Below are 18,526 nucleotides of genomic sequence, written 5' to 3' on the forward strand. Positions count from 1 at the left end.
GCTCGGAATCAAGTGCGGTTCATTTTGTGGATGAATTGTACCCGTCCTTCGCTCCTCCCAGGGCGCCGCAGAACAATGCAGGAACGGCCGCTTCCCACCAGCAACATCTCTACTCGCGCGGCTTGCTTGTCTCCTCGGAGGCCCGCAGCTGCTTTATCCAGCCCAGAAAGTGGGCCATCTGGCTCGGCTCGCAGTGCTGGTCCGTCTCGACCGCCGCCAACAGTCCTGGGAGGAGACTGTCGACTTTGTCGTAATCGACCTGGCAGCACTTGGCAACGATGCGTTTGTACTTGAAGTAGTCGCCGGCCTGCTCGTGTGCAAACATGGTCGTGTCCTGGTTCGCTGTTTCCTCTTGCTGGGTATGCGTGACTCGAGCGTTGGCATTACCGTTTGCTCCCTTGGCGTTGGTTCTGTGGTCCTTATCGCCTGTGGCGACGGTCTCACAGCCCTCCGTTGCGGAGCCGGATCTCGACACGGGCGGGTTTTTGGGGCTGCAGCACGACTTGAGCTCGACTAGCTCCGATAAAAGCTGTTGCTCGCTCTTCTGGACCATTTCAAGTCGCTGGCGTAGCTGGGCAATCTCCGAATGGATATCAACCGTCGCCAAACCGCCGACGCCGCCTTCGTTGGCGCTGCTTGTTGCCGCCAAGTGGCCGAGACCGTCAGTACAAGCAACCGATTTGGAGTCGGCAGCCTCCTTCAGCCACGCAGTCAGATTGGAGATTCTCTCCAGCAGCTCGGGGACCTGCAGTGCTTGCTGGCGCAGTGTTTCGTTGGTGGCCCGCAGTTCGGCGAGTTCCTTGACCATGTCCCTCAGCTGCTGTCGAGTGGTCGCCAGGAGCTCCTCTTTGTAGGCAAGCTCATTCGAAAATGTAGTGCTCATGGCGTCGATCATGCTCTGTACGGCTACAGGGACGAGCAGTCAGTAACCATCAACGATTGTGCCAGCGATGGGCACCAGCAGTGGGTCCACCATGCCACGGGCGAGCAGCAAGGGCCAGTAACAGGCACCAGGCCACGGTCATCCAAACGATGCGAGGATTCGATTACGGCGCAGCAAGATTCAACATACTCGACACAATTTCCTGTCCGACTTTGGCGTGCTGGGCAGCATGGGCTGGAGCGAATGCTGGCAGGGCAGTAGTTTGGTCCGAGCCAGCACTATCGTTGCTTGTCGAGCCCAATGTGTCGGTCTCCATGACCTCGTCACACGACAGAAGCGTCGGGTATTTGACGATCGTGCCGATCCCGGATGAATCCACGATGGCCAGCGGTATTGCTCCAGTCATGTCGGTCTTGTGGGCGCTTGAAAAGGGAGATCCCGTGGAGGCGGGGATGGCGCTGGGCTGGTCGGACGACTGGTGGGCGGTGTCTTGGTGATGTCGTTTACCAAGGAGCTGAGTTGTCTGAGCGCCGCCCTACAAATGAACAAGAATGAGCAGGGAGCAGCAGTGTGGTTCAGCTTGCGTGCACGATGAGGCGGTGTCCGGTACCAAGAGCCAAGGTGACCGCAAGCAGCGTGGGAATGCACATTGGAGCGCAGGACTCACGCTGGTATCGAAGCGCGGTGTGAAAGGAGCCGAGAGATTGTATCCAAAGTCCACCGGCCTCAGTCCCGCCAGGTTGGAGATGTTCGGGTTGGCTCCGACGTTCAGGAGCTGCTCGACGAGGCTGCGGTCGCCCATGCGGGCGGCTATGTTGAGCGCCGTGTCGCCGTTCTTGTCTTGCAGATCGACCATGGCAGCAAAGTCGGCGCTGTTCTCGGCCATAAAGTGAAGAAGGCACTCCATATAGTACCGGGCAGCCTGGCGACGGCCTTTGTATCCGGAGATATTGGCAATGTGGTGCATCAGCGTGCGCTTCTTTTTGTCCACGAGGGGAATGCATTCCTCGAGGAGATCGAGGACCTCGCCAAAGGTTTGGTGGTCGTAGTTGTTGATGAAGAGCACTGCCCGGACAAGGGCGCTCTCGCCGCAGTGGTTGACCTGGCGCGGATTACTCTTTCTCTTCAGAAGCAGCTCCAAGATAGGGACGCGGGCCAGGGCTGCGGCCCAATGCAGCGCCGAGTGTCCTTGGTCATCGATGATAACGTCGGGATCGAAGCCTGGCAGCGGGTCGGGGCTGGTCAGGATCTCCGGGACAAAGCCAGGGTCGTCGTGAAGAAAGCCGGCAAGCAGGATGGCCCGGTAGTTCTCCATGCTGTTCTCGGCATACTCGAACGAATGGACGGGAGGATAGAAGACGGTGTTGCAGCCGTTGTAGCTGTAGGCGCTGGTGTCCTCCATCCGCATGCGCTTGGTGGCCGGCAGGAGATCGGGCTCGCCATCGCGGCCGTCTCGGGCTGGAGCAAGCGGACTGCAGCGGGCGTGAAGGGCGTCCGATCCCGGAGACCTCGGCGACGACTCGTGGTCGTCGTCAGATTCCATTTGCACATCCTGGGTGACCTCGATAGGCTCGTCAGCAACGACGCTGGATGCCAGCGCAGATTTCAGCATGTTTCGCTCAGACCGACGGACGCTCAAGGAACCATCGTCGGTCTCGACCGAGTATGCACTTCCAGCAAGACCAGCGTGTTCCTCGTCCTGGAAGCATGGAGCAGCTTCCGGCGGGATGTCGTCGTCGTCTTGCTCCTCGTACTCCTCGTCGTCGGCATCTTCGTCCTCATCCTCATCATCCTCGTCGTCGTCGCTGGAGCGGTGGGCCGACCGCCCAGCACGACGCTCACGGGAGACTCGCACCGATGAGGACTTGAAGGGCGAGCCCGTTGAACCGGCGGACGAATTCAGCTTGGAAAGCCGGCGAGATGAGATGATGATGCTGGACGAGCCGGCAGCGGACTTGGCGAGCTTGTTTTGGGAGAGAAACTGTTCCTTTGTCGGGGCCTCGATGTCGCTGCCCGGGCCCATGTTGAACTCAAAGAGGGGCTGGAGGAGATGATCGACCTCGTACTGCTTGGCGAGCGCCAGTCCGCGCTCGAATGGCACCCTTGGGTCGGTTGAAGATCATGGGAATCCGGAGGTTGCGGGGACATGGGCGAGTGACCGACCGGACGGATGTGTCGATGGTCAGCGGGAGTGCGAGCAGCGGTTGCAGAATGGAACGAAGCGGCAAAGAAGCCAGCTGGGAAGAAGAACAGGAGAGTGTCTGGCAGAAATGCATTCTATCTGGGATCATTGGGAGGGGGATCGCAGACACCATTGGCCGACAAAGGCAGCCCGATGCTGGCTTCATGAGGCAGTTCGCGTACTCATGAAAATGGGATGGGCAGAAACCGGTGTCCACCTCACCCCTGCCTCTCCAAGATCGGCGGCAACATTGCAGTACATACCAAGTGCCCTGGTACTTTCCATAGCCACCCTGAACCTTTTCGTGATCGCCGATCATGATCTCCTTCTCAAGGATCTTGGTGCGCTTGCCCTTCTCGATGCCAGCAACCTTGAGGATCTGGGTGGCGTTCAGGAACGAGTCCAGCCGGCGGCGCATTACCGCAACGTTTTGTGACATCATCTCAAACACGGGAATACCCGAGTAGACGGCGGCATAGACATGGCTTTGATGGCTGGATCGGGGTGCCATGGTGTCTGCTGTTGGGCGGCGGCGGCTTCCCTTGGATGACTGGAGAATGCGACGGACAGCGACGACTCAAATGCGTGGCGAGGATGAAGGAGAAGGGGAAGGAAGTTATCTTCTGCAGAAGCGATGGCGATGGCGATGATGCACTCCTGATCAAGACAAGAAATGAAAGAACGGGCCGAGAGCGGTTGCGGAAACGGTGGGTGTCGTTGGCGGGGACAGTGTCGATGCAGGCGGGATGGCGCCGAAGCAATCCCGCAGCCGGCGGAGGCTCCTGGGGCCAGTGCAGACCAACAAAAGGCGGGCTCCTCCGGATAGGGTGCAGTCCGGGCAGAGCGGCATCAATCGGGGAGGGGGGGGGCCCAGCATAGCCTCCAGACAGCTGGCCGCCTGGCAAGCTGGATATCAGGACTATGGAGTGGGATGCAGTGCTCGATGGAGGTCTGGATACGGCTCGAATGTGTGGAGGCATGTTGACCCCGCCTGGACTTGGGTGGGAGAGCCCGCAGAAAATCCTGCTCGCACTCCGAGCCAAGAGCAGCGCCAGCAGGAGGGTCCGTCGAGCGATGGCGCCAAACCGCACTGTCGCCTCTGGTTCCTGAACTCACATCCATCCGTCGCTGCACTGCAATGCTACAATCCTTTTGATTGCCTATGGCCTGTTGCATGCAGGCTATGACGGGATTGCGCTGTCGAAACGGGAATGGGGGTGCTCAGATTTCCCATGCGCAGAGTGTACTTTATTGAGGAGCAGCAGGTGGCCGTCGGGCTCTCGTGCTCCCGTATTCTTGGAATCGTGTGCGAACGGTCGCCTGGTGGGGCCAAAGATACGACGGGCTACCAGCTCTTGCGACTGGCATCGACGGCTACTCTTGCTCGTATCCAGCCCAGATCGTGTCGTCGGCCTTGAGGTTGTCGATGCGCTCCTTCTCCTTTCGGCTCTCTTCCTCGACGTCTCGGCGTTCCTTGTCCTTCATGAGGGCCATGATTTCGTCGCGCTCCTGCAGCAGATTGCGGTACTGCTCTTGCATCTCACGCTCGCGCTTGGCCAGGCCCTCGGTCTCGTCGCGGAGCTGCTCGACACGGAGCGGACCGCCAATGTCCTCATGGGTCTTGAGCTTTAGGAAGGACTCGTGCTCGATCTGCACGCCTTCGAGTGTGTTCCAGGTCTCGCCCAGGGTCTTGCGGAGCTTGAGACTGCGGGCCTGGTAGCCGCCTAGAACAACGCCCAGCTTCTTTTCGATCTTTTGTGCTCGCTCGGCTTCGTGCTGCATCAGTTGGCGGACATTCTTAAAGTCATGTTGATATGCCGCGACCAAGCCTTCGCTGGCGAGGCTGTCGATCTTCTGGTACGTTGGGTTCGAGCCTTCCTGGGCAGGCCGAACAAGAATGTAGTCGTCCAAGATGCGCTCGTGCTCGCTCTCGAAGCGCTCGTTGTTGCGGCCAATGAGCTCGTCGACCTGCAGCTTGATTTTGGAAAACTCCTCTGCGATCAGCTGGGCTGCAAGCGACAGCTCGCCCTCGGTAAAGACCTCGAGGGCAGGAGCCGCAAAGTTGGTGCCGACCTGGCCGACGGACGGGAAATTGACGCTGTCGTACATGATCATGCGCTTCATCTCTTCGCACACCAAGAGGTCGGCATCGGACTTGTGTAGCGACGGCAGCAGCTGGCTGGGGTCGACGTTGGGGCGAGGGAGGTCGCGCTGGACGGGCTTGGAGCGGCCGCGCAGGGCTCGCTCGCGCTCATCGTCTTGGCGGGTCTTCTCGCGCTGGGCAATGTCAAAGGCGTCCTCGTCGATCTTGCTCTGGGATGTGCTGACGGCTGTCGCTTCCTTGGAGGGCTTGCCGGGCACGACAATCTCAAAGTCGTTCTTAGGCTTGGGCAGGCTGGCAAACTGCTCGGTAAGCTGCTTGCGGATGAGGTTCTGTCGGGCCTTGCCGCCGTACGAGTCGCCAAAGCCATGCTCGGAGCCCAGAGGCGTGTTGATGCCCATCTGGTCGCGCAGCGGCGTCTTGGCAACGGCAGCAGCACCCCCGGGAGTCATTTCCACGCGTGGGGTCATCGAGACTCCGGCACGGGGCGTGAGGTGGGCGGCCAGTGGGTTGGGAGTCTGCACGGTGGTGCGCTTGGGAGTCATCGAGTCAAAGGACAGGCTGCCCTCCAAGGCGAGCTCTCCACCGAGCAGGGGCGTCTGCGACTCGGTCATGGCACGGAGATTGCGGGCCTGCATCTTGAGCGGATCGACGGCAGCGGTCATGCGCGGAGTGCGCACCGGGGTGCCGGCGCGGATCGACGAGTAGTCGTTGAGCAGCGTCTTGGAGGCAACCGAGTCGTCGGTGTCGACGATGGCCTTGGCCGACTCTCCGGCATAGCCGATCTTGATGATCTCCTCGAGCTCGCCCTCGCCGACCTGCGGTGCCGGCAGCGACAGCGGGCGCCGCTGGCTGTTTTGCTGGAGCTCTTTGGCGGCACGGATCGCTTGGGGAGGCACGTACTCGCCAGTCTCCTTGAGTCGCTTTTGCTTCTTGGCGTCCTGCTTGCGATCGTGCTCTTCCTGCTCGGCGCGCCGCTTGCCCTCCAGCTTGGACAGGAGCATGTTGGACTTGTCTTTGCTGACGGCCTTTTCACGATCGACTTCGTCCGAGATGTCCCAGAAGCCAGCCGGAGCCTTGGTGTGGAACGGAATCTCGGCGTTGTAGTCCATGCCGCGCTTCTTGGAGCGGACCTTCATCTCGATGCCGGCGGCCTTGAGTTCGCGACGCTTCTGGAGGGAGGCCAGACGGCGAGCCTCCTCGAGCTGCTTCTCACGAGCCTTTCTCTTGGCCTTCTTGCCCTGGGTGTTGGCCAGACGGGCGCGGGCCTCCGAGAGCATCTCCTTCTCTGCAAAGTCGAGATCGGTGTCCGGGGTCAATCAGTGGCCCGGGAACAGCGGGGGAGCAGATGTGCACGGTGCGGCCCCATCGATCCATCCGTCAGGCGATGTCGTTGGGAGGGGGTGTGCTCTGTCGGATGATTGTGCGGCTCTCGTTTCGGGACAAATGGCTGTGGATACGCACCGTCTTCGTCCATATCAACAGGGTCGGGACGAGCAGGCTTGGTCTCGGGATCAGGATCAATCTCGCCAGTTCGGAGGCGACGAACGTCATCGCCACTGGGGCCAACATCGTCCTGTTTGAACCATGGATGCATTAGACACGACGCCGCCTGGAGCCGCCTGGAGCCGCCTGGAGCCGCCTGGAGCCCACCATTGATAGTGTCGAGCTGGAGCGACTGAGCCCCCGTCGTGTCGCCGATTCCCCAGGCTCGCAGGCCCACCACGATCCGCTCGCTTACCACACCGGCCTCCTTGGCCTCGGCATCGTCCAGCAGGCGTTGGTATCGCTCCAGACACTGGGCCGGGGTGCGGCCGACGATCGGAGCAATGGTTCGCCACTGGGTGGGCATCAGCTTGGCAAGATGGAGCAGCTTCTCGTCTTCTTCCTTGGACCACTCAGTCTTTTTGATGGACGGATCCAGCCACTCGTACCAGCGGGCCTTGCATTGCTTGGGCGTCTGAGCACGGCGTCGGGGAGGGAATGGTTCAGTCCAGGTCAGTTCGGTTGAGTGGACGAGGAGAGCGAAGGGCAAAACGAAGAGTGCGTGGATGTTCTCTTTGCCTCGACAATGCAAATCCACTGCTTCTGCTTCTTTCTGCAATATTGCAGAGTGCCGTGTCCTCTGCCTCGAGAGGGGAGTTCGCATGTCCTCCTGTTCCGGTTTCCAAAATCCGCGCGCTCATACCTTTCGAACCAGCAGCGACGAGATACGGGCCCACTGGTTCTTGCCGTATTTCATCACGGCCGCCTTCAGGATCTCATCCTCGGTGTTTTTCCAGACACCACCCTTGATGATGACTCTCATTTTTGTTCCTGTTCTCTTCACGGACTGGGGGGGGGCTGAAACCAACAGACCCACTTGACAGAGATGGAGGCAAAAGTGGGCTGGGAGTCTCAAGATCTCGGCTGGCCATCGCCTGCTTCCACAGAACAAGGTGCACAGGAAAGGCACGGGGTGTTCTGGCGAAAACAGTGCCATCCGCATCTTCGTCCATGGACCGCCGAGCCATGTCGCTGCCTCGAACCATCTTCGTCGATGCATGCGTCTCCTTCTTGGCCTCCTCAATGTCCGACTCACACGCAGCGATCGTACACATGGCGGTCCCGCAGCATACAACGACAGGGCTGCGCACGGAAGGGAACGAAAGGCAATATGTGTATTCAGAATCCAGAAAATACAGCTTAGACAACAAGAATAGCCACCGGCCATGAAAAATGCACAGACTTCCTCTCTCTCCCCCCGATTTGTTTTTGTAACCGCTGGGGAGGATGTGATGAGAGAAGAGAAGAGACGGGGATATGGGAACGAGAGGATGCGCAACACGCGAGAACACCGCCGCCGCAAGAAGGCACTCGTTTGTATCATACACGGGAGGCAAAGACAGAGACTCGTGGTGGCATGGTTGTGCCGTTGGCGGCGATAGTGGTTATGGCCATTGAGTCGGCGATGGCTGTCGCAATGGTTGTCGCGATGGCTGTGATGGTAGTCTGGATCTATCTATCAGATTCGCACACAGAGGAATGCACTGTTGGCTATGGCGACGAGGGCTCGTCCGAGATTTCGGAAAAGGCCGAATCGACCATGGTGCGAGTCGAGGCCTTGTCGTCATCGTCATTATCGTCGTCGTAGTCGTCGTCGCTGCCGTCGGTGCTTTCTGCACGCGCACCCGAGATCGACACGATCGGAGCACTGGCGCTGATCATGGGGATTTCCTCGGGCTTGAGCGGAGCAACGGTGGGCTTTCCAGCAACGACATAGTCGAGGTTGTTGGTCCACAGATGGCAGATCTGCGCACGCATCGTCGGCAAGACGGCAAACAGGGCGCCGACAACGGGCAGGGTCAGCCAGTCCAGGGCATACCAGAGCGAGCGCTCGGCCGACAGCTGGGTGCGGCGACCGAGGCGCGACACTGGCAGGAGCCCGTCCTGCTTCCAGCGCTCAAATCCGACCCATCGATGGTACCGCTCGTAGTAAAAGAGTTGGCAGAGGAACGGGATGGCGCAAAAGAACCGCATGTAGCCACCGACGAAAACGGCCAGCTCGACGTACGGGTGGAGCGACTCTTGGCTGGTGAGCAGCGGCATGATCACGGCGCCGATGCTTGAGGGTCCGTTCGGGATGGTGAGGGAGGTGATGAAGGTGATGAGCATGGTGTGGTAGAGTAGGACGTGGGCCTCGACGACGCGGTGGACCAGATGGAAGAGCTTGGGCAGCGGGACCTGGATCTCGCCCGAGTGCAGGAAGTGGTCGCCCTTGAGGGACCTCAGGGCATGCTGCGGCTCAAAGAGGGCATGACAAGCATGGTTGAGGGTGTAGCCGGTATCGAGGGCGCCCCACATATGGCGAGAGGCCTGGGTGTATCGTGCACGGATGGTGGCGAGGGTGCTAGAGTCTTGAACGTTGCACTGCGAGGCGGGAGAGTAGACGGGCTCGACATGGACACGACCCTCGGTCAGGAAAAAGCACTTGAGGTACATGTGCATGTCCTCGCCGATACCCTCGGGGCCAACGTCCCAGAACTCGACGTGCCGGACGAGGTCGAGCGAGAGCGAGTACGCCGAGCACGGAATGGTGACGGACGAGCCGGAATACATATTGGACATGACCGACATGGCCCAGATGTTGTCGCCGGTGCGGACGACGGCCGGGATCTCGTTGGAGTTGCTGCATGGGGGGGGGAAGAACACAAGGGCGGGATGTGTGTCAGCGCCGGGCCTGCGCTTGGAACAGATATGTGGGGATACAGGCGTGGTGATCCAGAGTGTCGATTGCGCCGGGGCGGTGCGGACCGAGACGCAGGCCATCGATGGTATGGACGTGGGCTGGTGCGGGTGGGTGGTGGGTGGGTGGGGGCAAAAGCAAGGTTTGGCAACGGCGACAGGGAGCCAAAGGAGGCGATGTGGCTCCTCCCAGAGGCTCTGGCCGGAGCAGGACTCACCGATCAAAGACGATGCATGGGGCAAACATCATGCAGGGCTGGGTGTCGCGAGAGGCAGCGGCAAAGCGCTGCATGATGAAGGTGAAATAGTCCTGGGCAAAGCAGGTGTCGGCGTCCATGACGGTGACGACGATGTTGTTTTCGCCCTGGAGGTACTGCGACATCTCACGGGCCGCCCACGAGACGTTGCTGGACTTGCCGCGGGACTCGCCGACGATGCCTTTGGGATGGACGGTGTGGCGAATGTCCTGGAACGAGGCCGAGAATTGCGACTTGAGGATCTCGGCCTTTGTGACGCAGCCCGCCTCGGTCTCTTCCATGGCGAGGCAGATCTATCGGTGAACGGACGCGGGTGCGAAATGATGCATATGGAGACGGGCGAGTGAGCCAGAAGGGAAGCAGCGGAATGAGCGTAGTGTGGGTTGGTGCGAGACACGAAGCACAAGCCTGAGCTGAGCAAAAGACCATTCGAGCGACAGAGCACAAGACCGGGTGCGAGACGGGTGCACAAGATACTCGAGCATGATAAACGGAACGAACAGATCGACAACGGCATGGGCAAGCGAGGCATCCGAGGCTGAGACAAAAAACACAGCCATGCGAGCAGAGGAAAACAGCGACCCCCCCCCCAGATGATAATGCGCTCGATGGCCGCCACTCTGCTCCAACATCACCGACGGAAGCGCACCTTGTAGTGTTCGCGGGCGATAGGATGGCTCGCCAAGACGCCAAGGGTTTCGGCCAAGGTCTCCATCTCTTCCTTGTAGTTGGGGATGATGATGAGATGGTACACATGCTCGGCGAAGGGAGTCTCGGGGTCGCTGGAGGCCAGAGCCTCGAGATACTTCTTGTACCAGTCAATCTCGGAGTGAGCTCGGCAGCCGCGATAGACAGCATAGACACCCCAGGTGACCCGGAAGGTGTATGCGGTAAAGACGCAGCTGAGGAGCAGGTAGAGGGCGGCGAAAACCGTCGGGGTGTAGAAGGGCCCAAGGACAGACACCAGCAGGGTGGCGAACAGCCACAGGGCCGGCAGCCGCTGCCAAATCTGAGACCAGGGAAGGAGCGTGGAGAACCGTCTTGGCTTGAACATGGTCGAGAGCAGGTGCAGGCGGCGGAAGGTCGGGCCAAGAAAGAGCGAGTGGGTGGCCAGAGGGACAGGACCGGAGACGATGTGGTCTGAGCGGCGTGGAAAGGAAAGGCCGGCAGCAACCCAGATGTACAACACCCGCAAGCCCCAGCGACGAGAGAGCGGCGGCTGGGCAAATGGGGCCGGGAGCGGGTTTTTTCGGCGGCATGACAACGGGAATGCAATTGGATGGCAACGGCAATTCAAGGGCGACACAAACGGCAATGCAAAAGCAATTCAATCCAAGTGCAAGCGACATGGCAGGGCACGCCGAAAGGCCATGGCGAGCAAGGGTTGCGGTTCAACTCAGCCGAGAGACGGGTCTGCGCGGGACCGCGAGGAGCGAGGCACGCAGTCTGTGTGCGCCCACAAGCTGCGCGAGACGCCGAGCGAGACGCTATGTGAGGGGCGAGAGCGTCCTTGGCGAGGAGCGAGAGCCGCACAGCCACAGGCAGCCGACGCGCGTCGACCCACGCGCTTGCGGCACACGGACACAGGAGCGTCACAGCCTCTGTAACGGCGTGCGCTGTTCCACCGGCCCTATCAAGATCCCTGGGCAGCGGGAGATGGCGGGTGGAGACGCGGCGAGGATGCAGTGGGGATGCGGCGGGATGGATGCGCCAAGACCTGTCGGTTGCAGCGAAGGCGAGCCAGAGAGCGAGCGAGCAAGCAGACGCAACCGCACTGAAATGGAGGCTGCCATGCCGATCGCAGCTGCCGATCAGCGTCGAAGGCGGCCAGCCAGTGTAAACGTGCGGCGCGCCTGACCCGATCGTCGAACGAGCAGAAGGTTCCAACGGCGCCGCTTGCGTTCCGAGGAGTCGCGCTTGTGGTCACACAGACACCCGTTTTGGACGATGCAACGCGTTGGTGCTCCTCCAGCGCCTGCGCAGCTGGTGTGCTTGTCCTGTTCCTGCGGGTTGAGGCATGCAGGCACGCCCCCTGCGCCAGAACCAGGGAGCGAGTATCCAGGGGTCGGCAATGGCGTCAGCTGGGGGTGCATGGCGGGCGCCACGCGGCAGCCGTGCCAGAGAGAAGCCAGCACGGGGCTGGTGGATGGTGTGCTTGGCGACGGCGAGGACGGGCGATGGAGCTGCCTCTGGGAGGCAATGGCAGCACGGCGGTCGCGATATCGGTGAGGTGCGGTGGAGACATGCGGTGGAGACATGCGGTGGAGACATGCGGTGGAGACATGCGGTGGAGACATGCGGACTGGACAAGACAAAACATGCGATTTGAATGAGGCAAAGATTGTCCACAGGGAGCGGGATGTGGATCGGCGCGACGGGCGACGCAAGGCATGTGAATCGAGGCCGCATGCGCTGCGTCCATGCCTGCACTGCAGGAAGCCGGGTGGATCACGGCAGGAAGGCGGCGGCTGCGTTGCAAGCGACCGATGGCGAGTCCAGGGGGCGGCAACCAGAGGCAGCCGGTGCCATGTGCTGTCGCGGAGGGCGCGAAGGACGAGGCTGCGGGTCGTGCATCTGGCAGATTGGATGTGCTGGCTGACGGGCAAGCGATGGGCAAGCGATGGACAGATGAATGGACAAGCGATGGACAGAAGAATGGACAAGTAATGGACAGATGAATAGGAGATGAATAGGAGATGGTCGATATCCGCCCCGTGAAGGACCAGGCGTAGCTTGGGTCTCTGCTACAGCCCAAATTGAAACGGGACAGCTCTGAGGGTGGATTGAGCGACACTGGTCGATGAGGTATTATGGAGCAGACGCCCAGGCAAATGTTATCGTGCATCCGACCAAGGATGCCGTTGTTTTCCGACATGGTGCCTCTGTCATGAGCGCAGACATTGTCGATTTCCCCTCTCGCCGTCGGCCATCCCCCCGCCAACACCCGCGATGCCTCCTCGCATCGCACCCGATCCCCAGCACCCCTCTCGTTGCACCCATCCGCATCCCAGGCGCCCCAAAACACCCCCCATTTGCCAATCCCGACGATGGGGCGGGCGTTCGGACAGCAAGCCGCCAACAACGCCGGCCTCTGTTGGTGCGCCTGGCTCCACCGAGTCACACGCACCGCTGCAGCAGACACCCGCTCAGTCGCTGCGCTGCATGGATGGCGGCCTGTGCCTTTCCCGGCTTGCCGCTGTGGGGGCGACCACAAGACCGCGCGGCTGTACTTTGCTTGTGGGCAGCGGCAAGCGGGCCACACGGGACTTGTTGCCGGGGGGGCCTTGTGGGGTGAGCAACAGTCCAGGCCGAAATAGGCAACGCACGTACAGAGCGCGGGCGCGGGTGTTCATGTGGTTGCTGCGAGCTTGTTGGGGGGCGAAGGGCAAACACAGACACCAGTGGGTGTGCCAGGCAGCACTGTGCTGTGCTGTGCTGCGTTGTGTCGCTGCTGCGGGTGTGGGCATTGTGAATGTGGCACAGAGAGCGGCGCAGTGCAAGGCGGTGGTGGGACAGTTGAGTGAGTGACGTTGGCAGCACTGTTGTGGAAGGAGACAATGACACAGCAGAAGAGTCACGCAGCTCCAACAGCCTCCACAATACAGTGGCACCACAGCACAACGAAGCACAGCACAACGAAGCACAGCACAATGCTGTACAGCGGCAACACAAACAACAGGCACACCACAATGCGCGACGCGTCCCCCTTCCCCGCCGGCTGTGCGCGCCCGTCGCGCCGGCTCATGGCTGCCCTTGCCCTTACAAATTCATGTCGGCGCTTTATTTCGCCAGCGGGCGGGCGCTTCGAAATCGCTGCCGATCGGCCCTGTCGCCTCCGGCTCTCCTTCGTTCCGTCCTTGGTCTCGTCCTTCGTCTCGTCGCTGGTCCCTGTCCTTTCCCGGGTCCTCTCCGTCTTGCGCGATCGTCTTGGCTCCCATCAGCCTCGTCTGTCTCTCGCCTGGCTCCCTTCCTTCCTTGCCCTCATACCAGTCCGGCGTCGGTCGCAAGTCCCCGCCTGCCGGCCAGAACGAGGTATGTCTGCAGCCACTTCCGTGGTGGTTGCTTCAGTCGCCTCGTTTGTGTGCTGCTGCTTCTGCCTTTCCCAATCCTTCGCCTCGTTTCGGCCCGGGCCTCTTTCGTCTGCAACCGTTCTCACCCGCTTGTTTCTGTCTGCAACGGCATCCATTGCAACCGCTCTCATCCGCCTCGTCGTTCTCGCTCCCCTTGGGCCCGCAACGGCTGGCTGGATCGCCGCTGCTCCTGTCCTTTTTCCCGAACGTCAACCAACCAGCAACCGACCCGCCGCATCGATCCCTGTCTCTGTTTAGCGCCCTGCTCTGACGCTCCTGCACTTTGCATCTAGCACATCCATCTTCCTCTCTCCCTCTCTCTCTCTCTCCCGCTGTCGTTCTCTTGCAGACCACACCCTCCACATCCAGCATCATGTCCCCTTCTCCCAGCGACATCCCCGTCGCACGCTCCCAGTCGCACCATCCCTCACCGACCCATCATCAGCAGCACCGATACGAGCCTGACTACCAGGCCGACCGCCAACACCAAAAGCAGCACCCCCAGCAGCATCCCCAGCAGCACTCGCACTCGCACTCGCAGCATGGCCACCAATCCTCATCCAAGAGCCGCAACCTCTTTGGCCCCTACCGACTGCTGCAGACCGTCGGTGAGGGCGAGTTCGGCAAGGTGAAGCTGGCCATCCATACCCAGACCAACAAAGAGGTAAGACCACCTGCCCCGTTCCCTCCAGTCCGCACCGCCCTCTGGGTGATCCTGTCCCTCGTTCGATCCAATCGACTCCTGCGCATTCTCATGCTCCCACCCGCTTCGCCAGGTCGCTGTCAAGCTCATCAAGAAGGATAAAATCGAGAGCCCCAGCCGCCGAGCCAAGCTTATGCGAGAAATCTCCATTCTCGAGGAGCTCGAGCACCCCAACGTCGTTAAGCTCTTTGAAGTGATCGAGACCGACCAGTATATTGGCATGATCCTTGAATACGCCTCTGGTCAGTGTGCGGTCCGCTTTTGTTGCTACTCCCTTCCCCTGCCTGGCTCCATCACTTTCTGCCCAACGACATCTCTCTGACCGTCTTGACCGACCTCGACTGTCTTTGTCCTTGTCAGGTGGAGAGCTGTTTGAGCACATTCTGGCGCATCGCTATCTCAAGGAAAAGGATGCCTGTCGCTACTTTGCCCAGCTGATCTGCGGCGTCCGATACTTGCATGGCCGCAACATTGTCCACCGCGATCTGAAGCTGGTGGGTGTGCTCGCTCACGAAATGGCGTTCCTCTGTCCACGGCCCCTGCCGGGATCGGCTCTGCTTCACTGCGACTTGGCTATTCACACAGAGCATCCTCGCGCTCGTTCTCCACCAGGAAAACATTTTGCTTGATAGCCAGCGCAACATTATCATCACCGATTTTGGCTTTGCCAACCGCACAAATGCCCGCCAGGATCAGCTGCTTGTTACTTCGTGTGGCAGCCCCTGCTATGCTGCTCCCGAGCTTGTCATCAGCGACGTAGGTTTCTCTCCGTATACCTACACCCTGCCATCCCCTCGTGCCGCTGCTTTCGACCAAAGGCATCGCTTCTTGCCCAGCATCGCATCCCGCGCAGCCTCGATATGCCACTCACGGCCCCACTTCTTTTAGGGATACGTCGGTGAAGCTGCTGACATGTGGAGTTGTGGTGTCATCTTGGTGAGCAGCCGTCCAACTTGAGCCTCGTCTGTCCGCTCGCCTCGCTGGAGATGCGTGCACTCTGTCCAGCCAACTTGCTGATCCACTTTCCGTTGCTGCACTCGTCCAGTATGCTATGCTCTGTGGATACCTTCCCTTTGACGACGATCCAAGCAACCCCGACGGCGACAACCTGAACCTCCTGTACAAGTACATTCTCGAAACCCAGCTGGACTTTCCCGAATACGTCTCGGAGGACGCCCGAAGCCTTTTGCGCCGCATTCTGGTGCCTGATCCCAAGTACAGGGCCAAGATGCCCGAGATCATGGCTCACCGGTAACGATCAGACTCGGATGCTGGACAGCTTGCTGCTGCACTCGCTTCGCCATTTCCTCCTCACGTCCTGCTCGTGTCCTGCCTGTGTCCTGACGACACCTTGCCCTCGCTCTTGCGTTTTGGCCAGCTGGCTCGCCCCTTATGCCCATCTGTTCGATGAGGACGAAAAGGTACATTGGTAGACTGCCACGCCACATGCCATCACTCAGAGCCTGCATGGCTATACTCTGTCGTGTTGGCAAACATGCTTCGTGGACGCACACTCGACTGACCCCTCCCCTGAAACCAACTCATCACTCGCTCGTACCTGCGTTAATGTAGAGAATGAGATCTTTGGACCAGGTCGAACCTGTCCTCCCGACTCCTGGGGCGATCCCCGTTCCTGCAAAGGCGGCTGAGGCTGACTCGCCAGCCTCTGTTGTCGTCGATCCGCTCATCGACAACGGCTCCATCGACATTGACATGCACGCCTCTATCCCGGTCTTGATGCCCGTCGAGGACGTCGAGATGGCCGATGCTGCGGTTCCTCAGCCTACCGAGCTCGCTATCCCTGTGTTCCCTGCGCCGGTTATCCTCGAGACCCCCGTCGCCCCCATTACGCCTCCCTCGGTCGCTGTGCTGCCGGAACCTGCTCCCGTGGCCTCGCTCTCTCCCCAGCTCGATCTCCGCGCCGAGGAGGTCGTTCCTACCCGCCGTGAGAGCCTGAACGTCAAGGTCGAGGAGGCCCTTGCCAGCCTGGGCATCACCGACACCCCCTCCACCGTGTCGAGCAGCCGAAGCCCCGCCTCCAAGTCGACGTCGCCCACCATCTCGCTCGATCATTCCGTGTACTCGGTACCCCCGTCGTTCCCGTCTGCGTCGGTGGTTGGCGAGGCTCCTCGTGTGCCTGTGCGCACTCCCGATGTCCAGCGTAGCCACTCGGTCAGCCGACGACACGTCAACGACGATGCCGGCCAGACTCACCGCCTTCCCGCCCTTAAGCATCTCGATGCCAACCCGGAAAGCGAACGCAAGAGGTATGGTTGTTTCCCCCTCCCCTGAGCCCTCGGTCGTCCGACTCACAGTCTATTGAGTGCCTTTTGATCGGTCGTGTTTATTGAGCGAATCCTGATGCGGGTTTCTTGATTCCACACAGCTTTGACGTTCGCAAGATCTCGCAAACCCGAAAGAACGACTCCACCCCCACCCGCGGCTTCACCTGGTTCAGGAAGAGAGAGGGTGAGTTGAGTGGCTGTGTGCGCTGAGCATCGTGGACACACGCACACTTCCCGCGAGCTCCGCTCCTGTATGCGTGTCCTTACATCGGTTGCCGTTCTCCAGACTCTTCTCTCGAAGACCGTGCAAAGGCCTTCATCGACCAGGATCCGGCTGGTGCCAACGCCAACTCGGCCGCGCCCGTCGAAACTCTGGGTCGCCCGTCCATCTCGGCCTCGATCGTCGCCTCCGAGTTCTACAACTCGTCTGAATACCACTATGATAATGGCCAGAAGCTCCGTATCCGCTACCACCGCGGCCCCATCGACCAGCGCGCCATGACCTCCAAGCATCCCGTGCAGCTTCTCGTCGAAGTCACCCGTGTCCTCGAAGACCTCGGTATGGAGGTTGCCCCGAGCGAAGGCGAGGCCAAGATCAGGGTCACGCGCTTTGCCAACCCTCGTGCCGCCGTCGCACCTGTTCCCGCTGTGCCCCCCAAGATGTCTGTCGAGGCCAGCCGCACCTCTCAATCGGGTCTGACGCGCGAGAAGATCATTGCCAGCGGCCGCACTGGCAAGATGGCTGCCGTGCTGGCGTCGCTGCCAATGTCGCTGGTCAAACGTATCAAGTACATGGCCCAGCACGGCTCGAACTGGAACAAGGGCTACGACGGCAAGTCACGACCCAGCATCTCCGAGGAGGCCTTTGTCCAGATCAGTCCCGGCCCGGGCGCTCCCGATCTGATCGATCCTCCCCTCGAGCTGCTGGAAGACATTCGATTCCACGTCGAGATCCAGAAGATCAAGAACCTCGATGGCCTCTATGTTGTCGAGTTCAAGCGCATGAAGGGTGACATCTGGGCCTTCAAGAAGCTCTACCAGGACCTGATTCCCAAGATCCCCTTCAAGTCACCCGGCGAATTCTCCATCTAATCTGCGAGGCAAACTGTGTAAATGGCTGACCGAGGCGACGACACCCGATCCCAACTCCCCCCCCCTCTCCGAATCGCTTGGCGGGTGGATGGCAGTTCTGTCCTTGTTTTTTTTTCCTGTTGATCGCATCTGCTCCCATCTGTGCTCCCTTCTGTGCTTCTCTGCCATAGTTCCAGTAGCCGCCGAGTCCCCCCCCTCCATTCTGCGCACCGTCCCTCGTACTCTTGCTCACTTTCGCTCTCATTTCCCCCTCCCCTCAGCCAGTCTGTGTAGTCTTATGTTGGTTCCTTTCTCTGGTCTGCTTCCCTTCCTCGAACAAAGTATAATTTACTCCTCGCTCTTTACATTTGGGTTGTACCCGTATGTATCTTCATCCCCCCTTTTTCTTGCTCGTCACCGAAACAGGCACACTGTGTGCTTGTCCGAAGCGAGCGAGCGAGCGAGAAGCAGAAGGCCAGCGAGCGACAGAGAGGCGAGATGGGAAGGGGGAGAATTGAAGTGCCATTTCTTTCGCTAACTCCCCCATCTTGCCCGACTCCCTGGTCTTCTCCTTTTCCTTGGCCTCATGTGTTACGACTCATATTTCTTCTCTTGGCTCTGTCTTACTGCTCTGTCGTGCCGCGTGCCGCCTCGTAATCTTATCCGCCGTCAGGACATACAAGCGCCCGCTTCTCAAGCAAGCTACCATGGCTCCAGAAGGTGTCGTGTCTTCCTCGCTCCACCACACTT

General features: G+C 60.2%; 5 protein-coding genes across 5 annotated transcripts; 2 read left to right on the forward strand and 3 right to left on the reverse strand.

Moving 5' to 3' along the window:
* BJ171DRAFT_597535 (uncharacterized protein) lies at positions 1-3,576 on the reverse strand (the record flags this gene model as incomplete). Its single annotated transcript, XM_053114765.1, has 4 exons — positions 1-906; positions 1,073-1,418; positions 1,551-2,985; positions 3,329-3,576. 4 exons carry the CDS (start codon positions 3,574-3,576, stop codon positions 110-112), a joined length of 2,826 nt encoding a protein of 941 aa, XP_052968454.1. The 3' UTR covers positions 1-109.
* Positions 3,577-4,284: 708 nt separating this feature from the next.
* BJ171DRAFT_597536 (pre-mRNA splicing factor component-domain-containing protein) lies at positions 4,285-7,630 on the reverse strand. Its single transcript, XM_053114766.1, has 4 exons — positions 7,355-7,630; positions 6,908-7,126; positions 6,631-6,742; positions 4,285-6,454 (listed from the first exon to the last, which is right to left on the reverse strand). The coding sequence occupies exons 1-4, from the start codon at positions 7,472-7,474 to the stop codon at positions 4,440-4,442; spliced, it is 2,466 nt and encodes an 821-aa protein (XP_052968455.1). The 5' UTR covers positions 7,475-7,630; the 3' UTR covers positions 4,285-4,439.
* A 177-nt stretch (positions 7,631-7,807) lies between these two features.
* Positions 7,808-10,964, reverse strand: BJ171DRAFT_497518 (glycosyl transferase family group 2-domain-containing protein). The gene is made up of 3 exons (XM_053110293.1): positions 10,297-10,964; positions 9,609-9,940; positions 7,808-9,334 (listed from the first exon to the last, which is right to left on the reverse strand). Exons 1-3 carry the CDS (start codon positions 10,699-10,701, stop codon positions 8,203-8,205), a joined length of 1,869 nt encoding a protein of 622 aa, XP_052968456.1. The 5' UTR covers positions 10,702-10,964; the 3' UTR covers positions 7,808-8,202.
* Positions 10,965-14,090: 3,126 nt separating this feature from the next.
* BJ171DRAFT_422130 (kinase-like domain-containing protein) lies at positions 14,091-15,853 on the forward strand (the record flags this gene model as incomplete). The annotated part of the gene is made up of 7 exons (XM_053107531.1): positions 14,091-14,381; positions 14,494-14,662; positions 14,781-14,914; positions 15,033-15,176; positions 15,309-15,356; positions 15,466-15,671; positions 15,799-15,853. 7 exons carry the CDS (start codon positions 14,091-14,093, stop codon positions 15,851-15,853), a joined length of 1,047 nt encoding a protein of 348 aa, XP_052968457.1.
* An 88-nt stretch (positions 15,854-15,941) lies between these two features.
* Positions 15,942-18,080, forward strand: BJ171DRAFT_29245 (uncharacterized protein). Its single transcript, XM_053106949.1, has 3 exons — positions 15,942-16,687; positions 16,807-16,889; positions 16,992-18,080. Exons 1-3 carry the CDS (start codon positions 15,996-15,998, stop codon positions 17,795-17,797), a joined length of 1,581 nt encoding a protein of 526 aa, XP_052968458.1. The 5' UTR covers positions 15,942-15,995; the 3' UTR covers positions 17,798-18,080.
* Positions 18,081-18,526: the final 446 nt, after the last annotated feature.

Source organism: Polychytrium aggregatum (assembly GCF_025602895.1).
Source record: "Polychytrium aggregatum strain JEL109 chromosome Unknown BJ171scaffold_11, whole genome shotgun sequence".
Taxonomy (NCBI): Eukaryota; Fungi; Chytridiomycota; class Chytridiomycetes; order Polychytriales; genus Polychytrium; species Polychytrium aggregatum.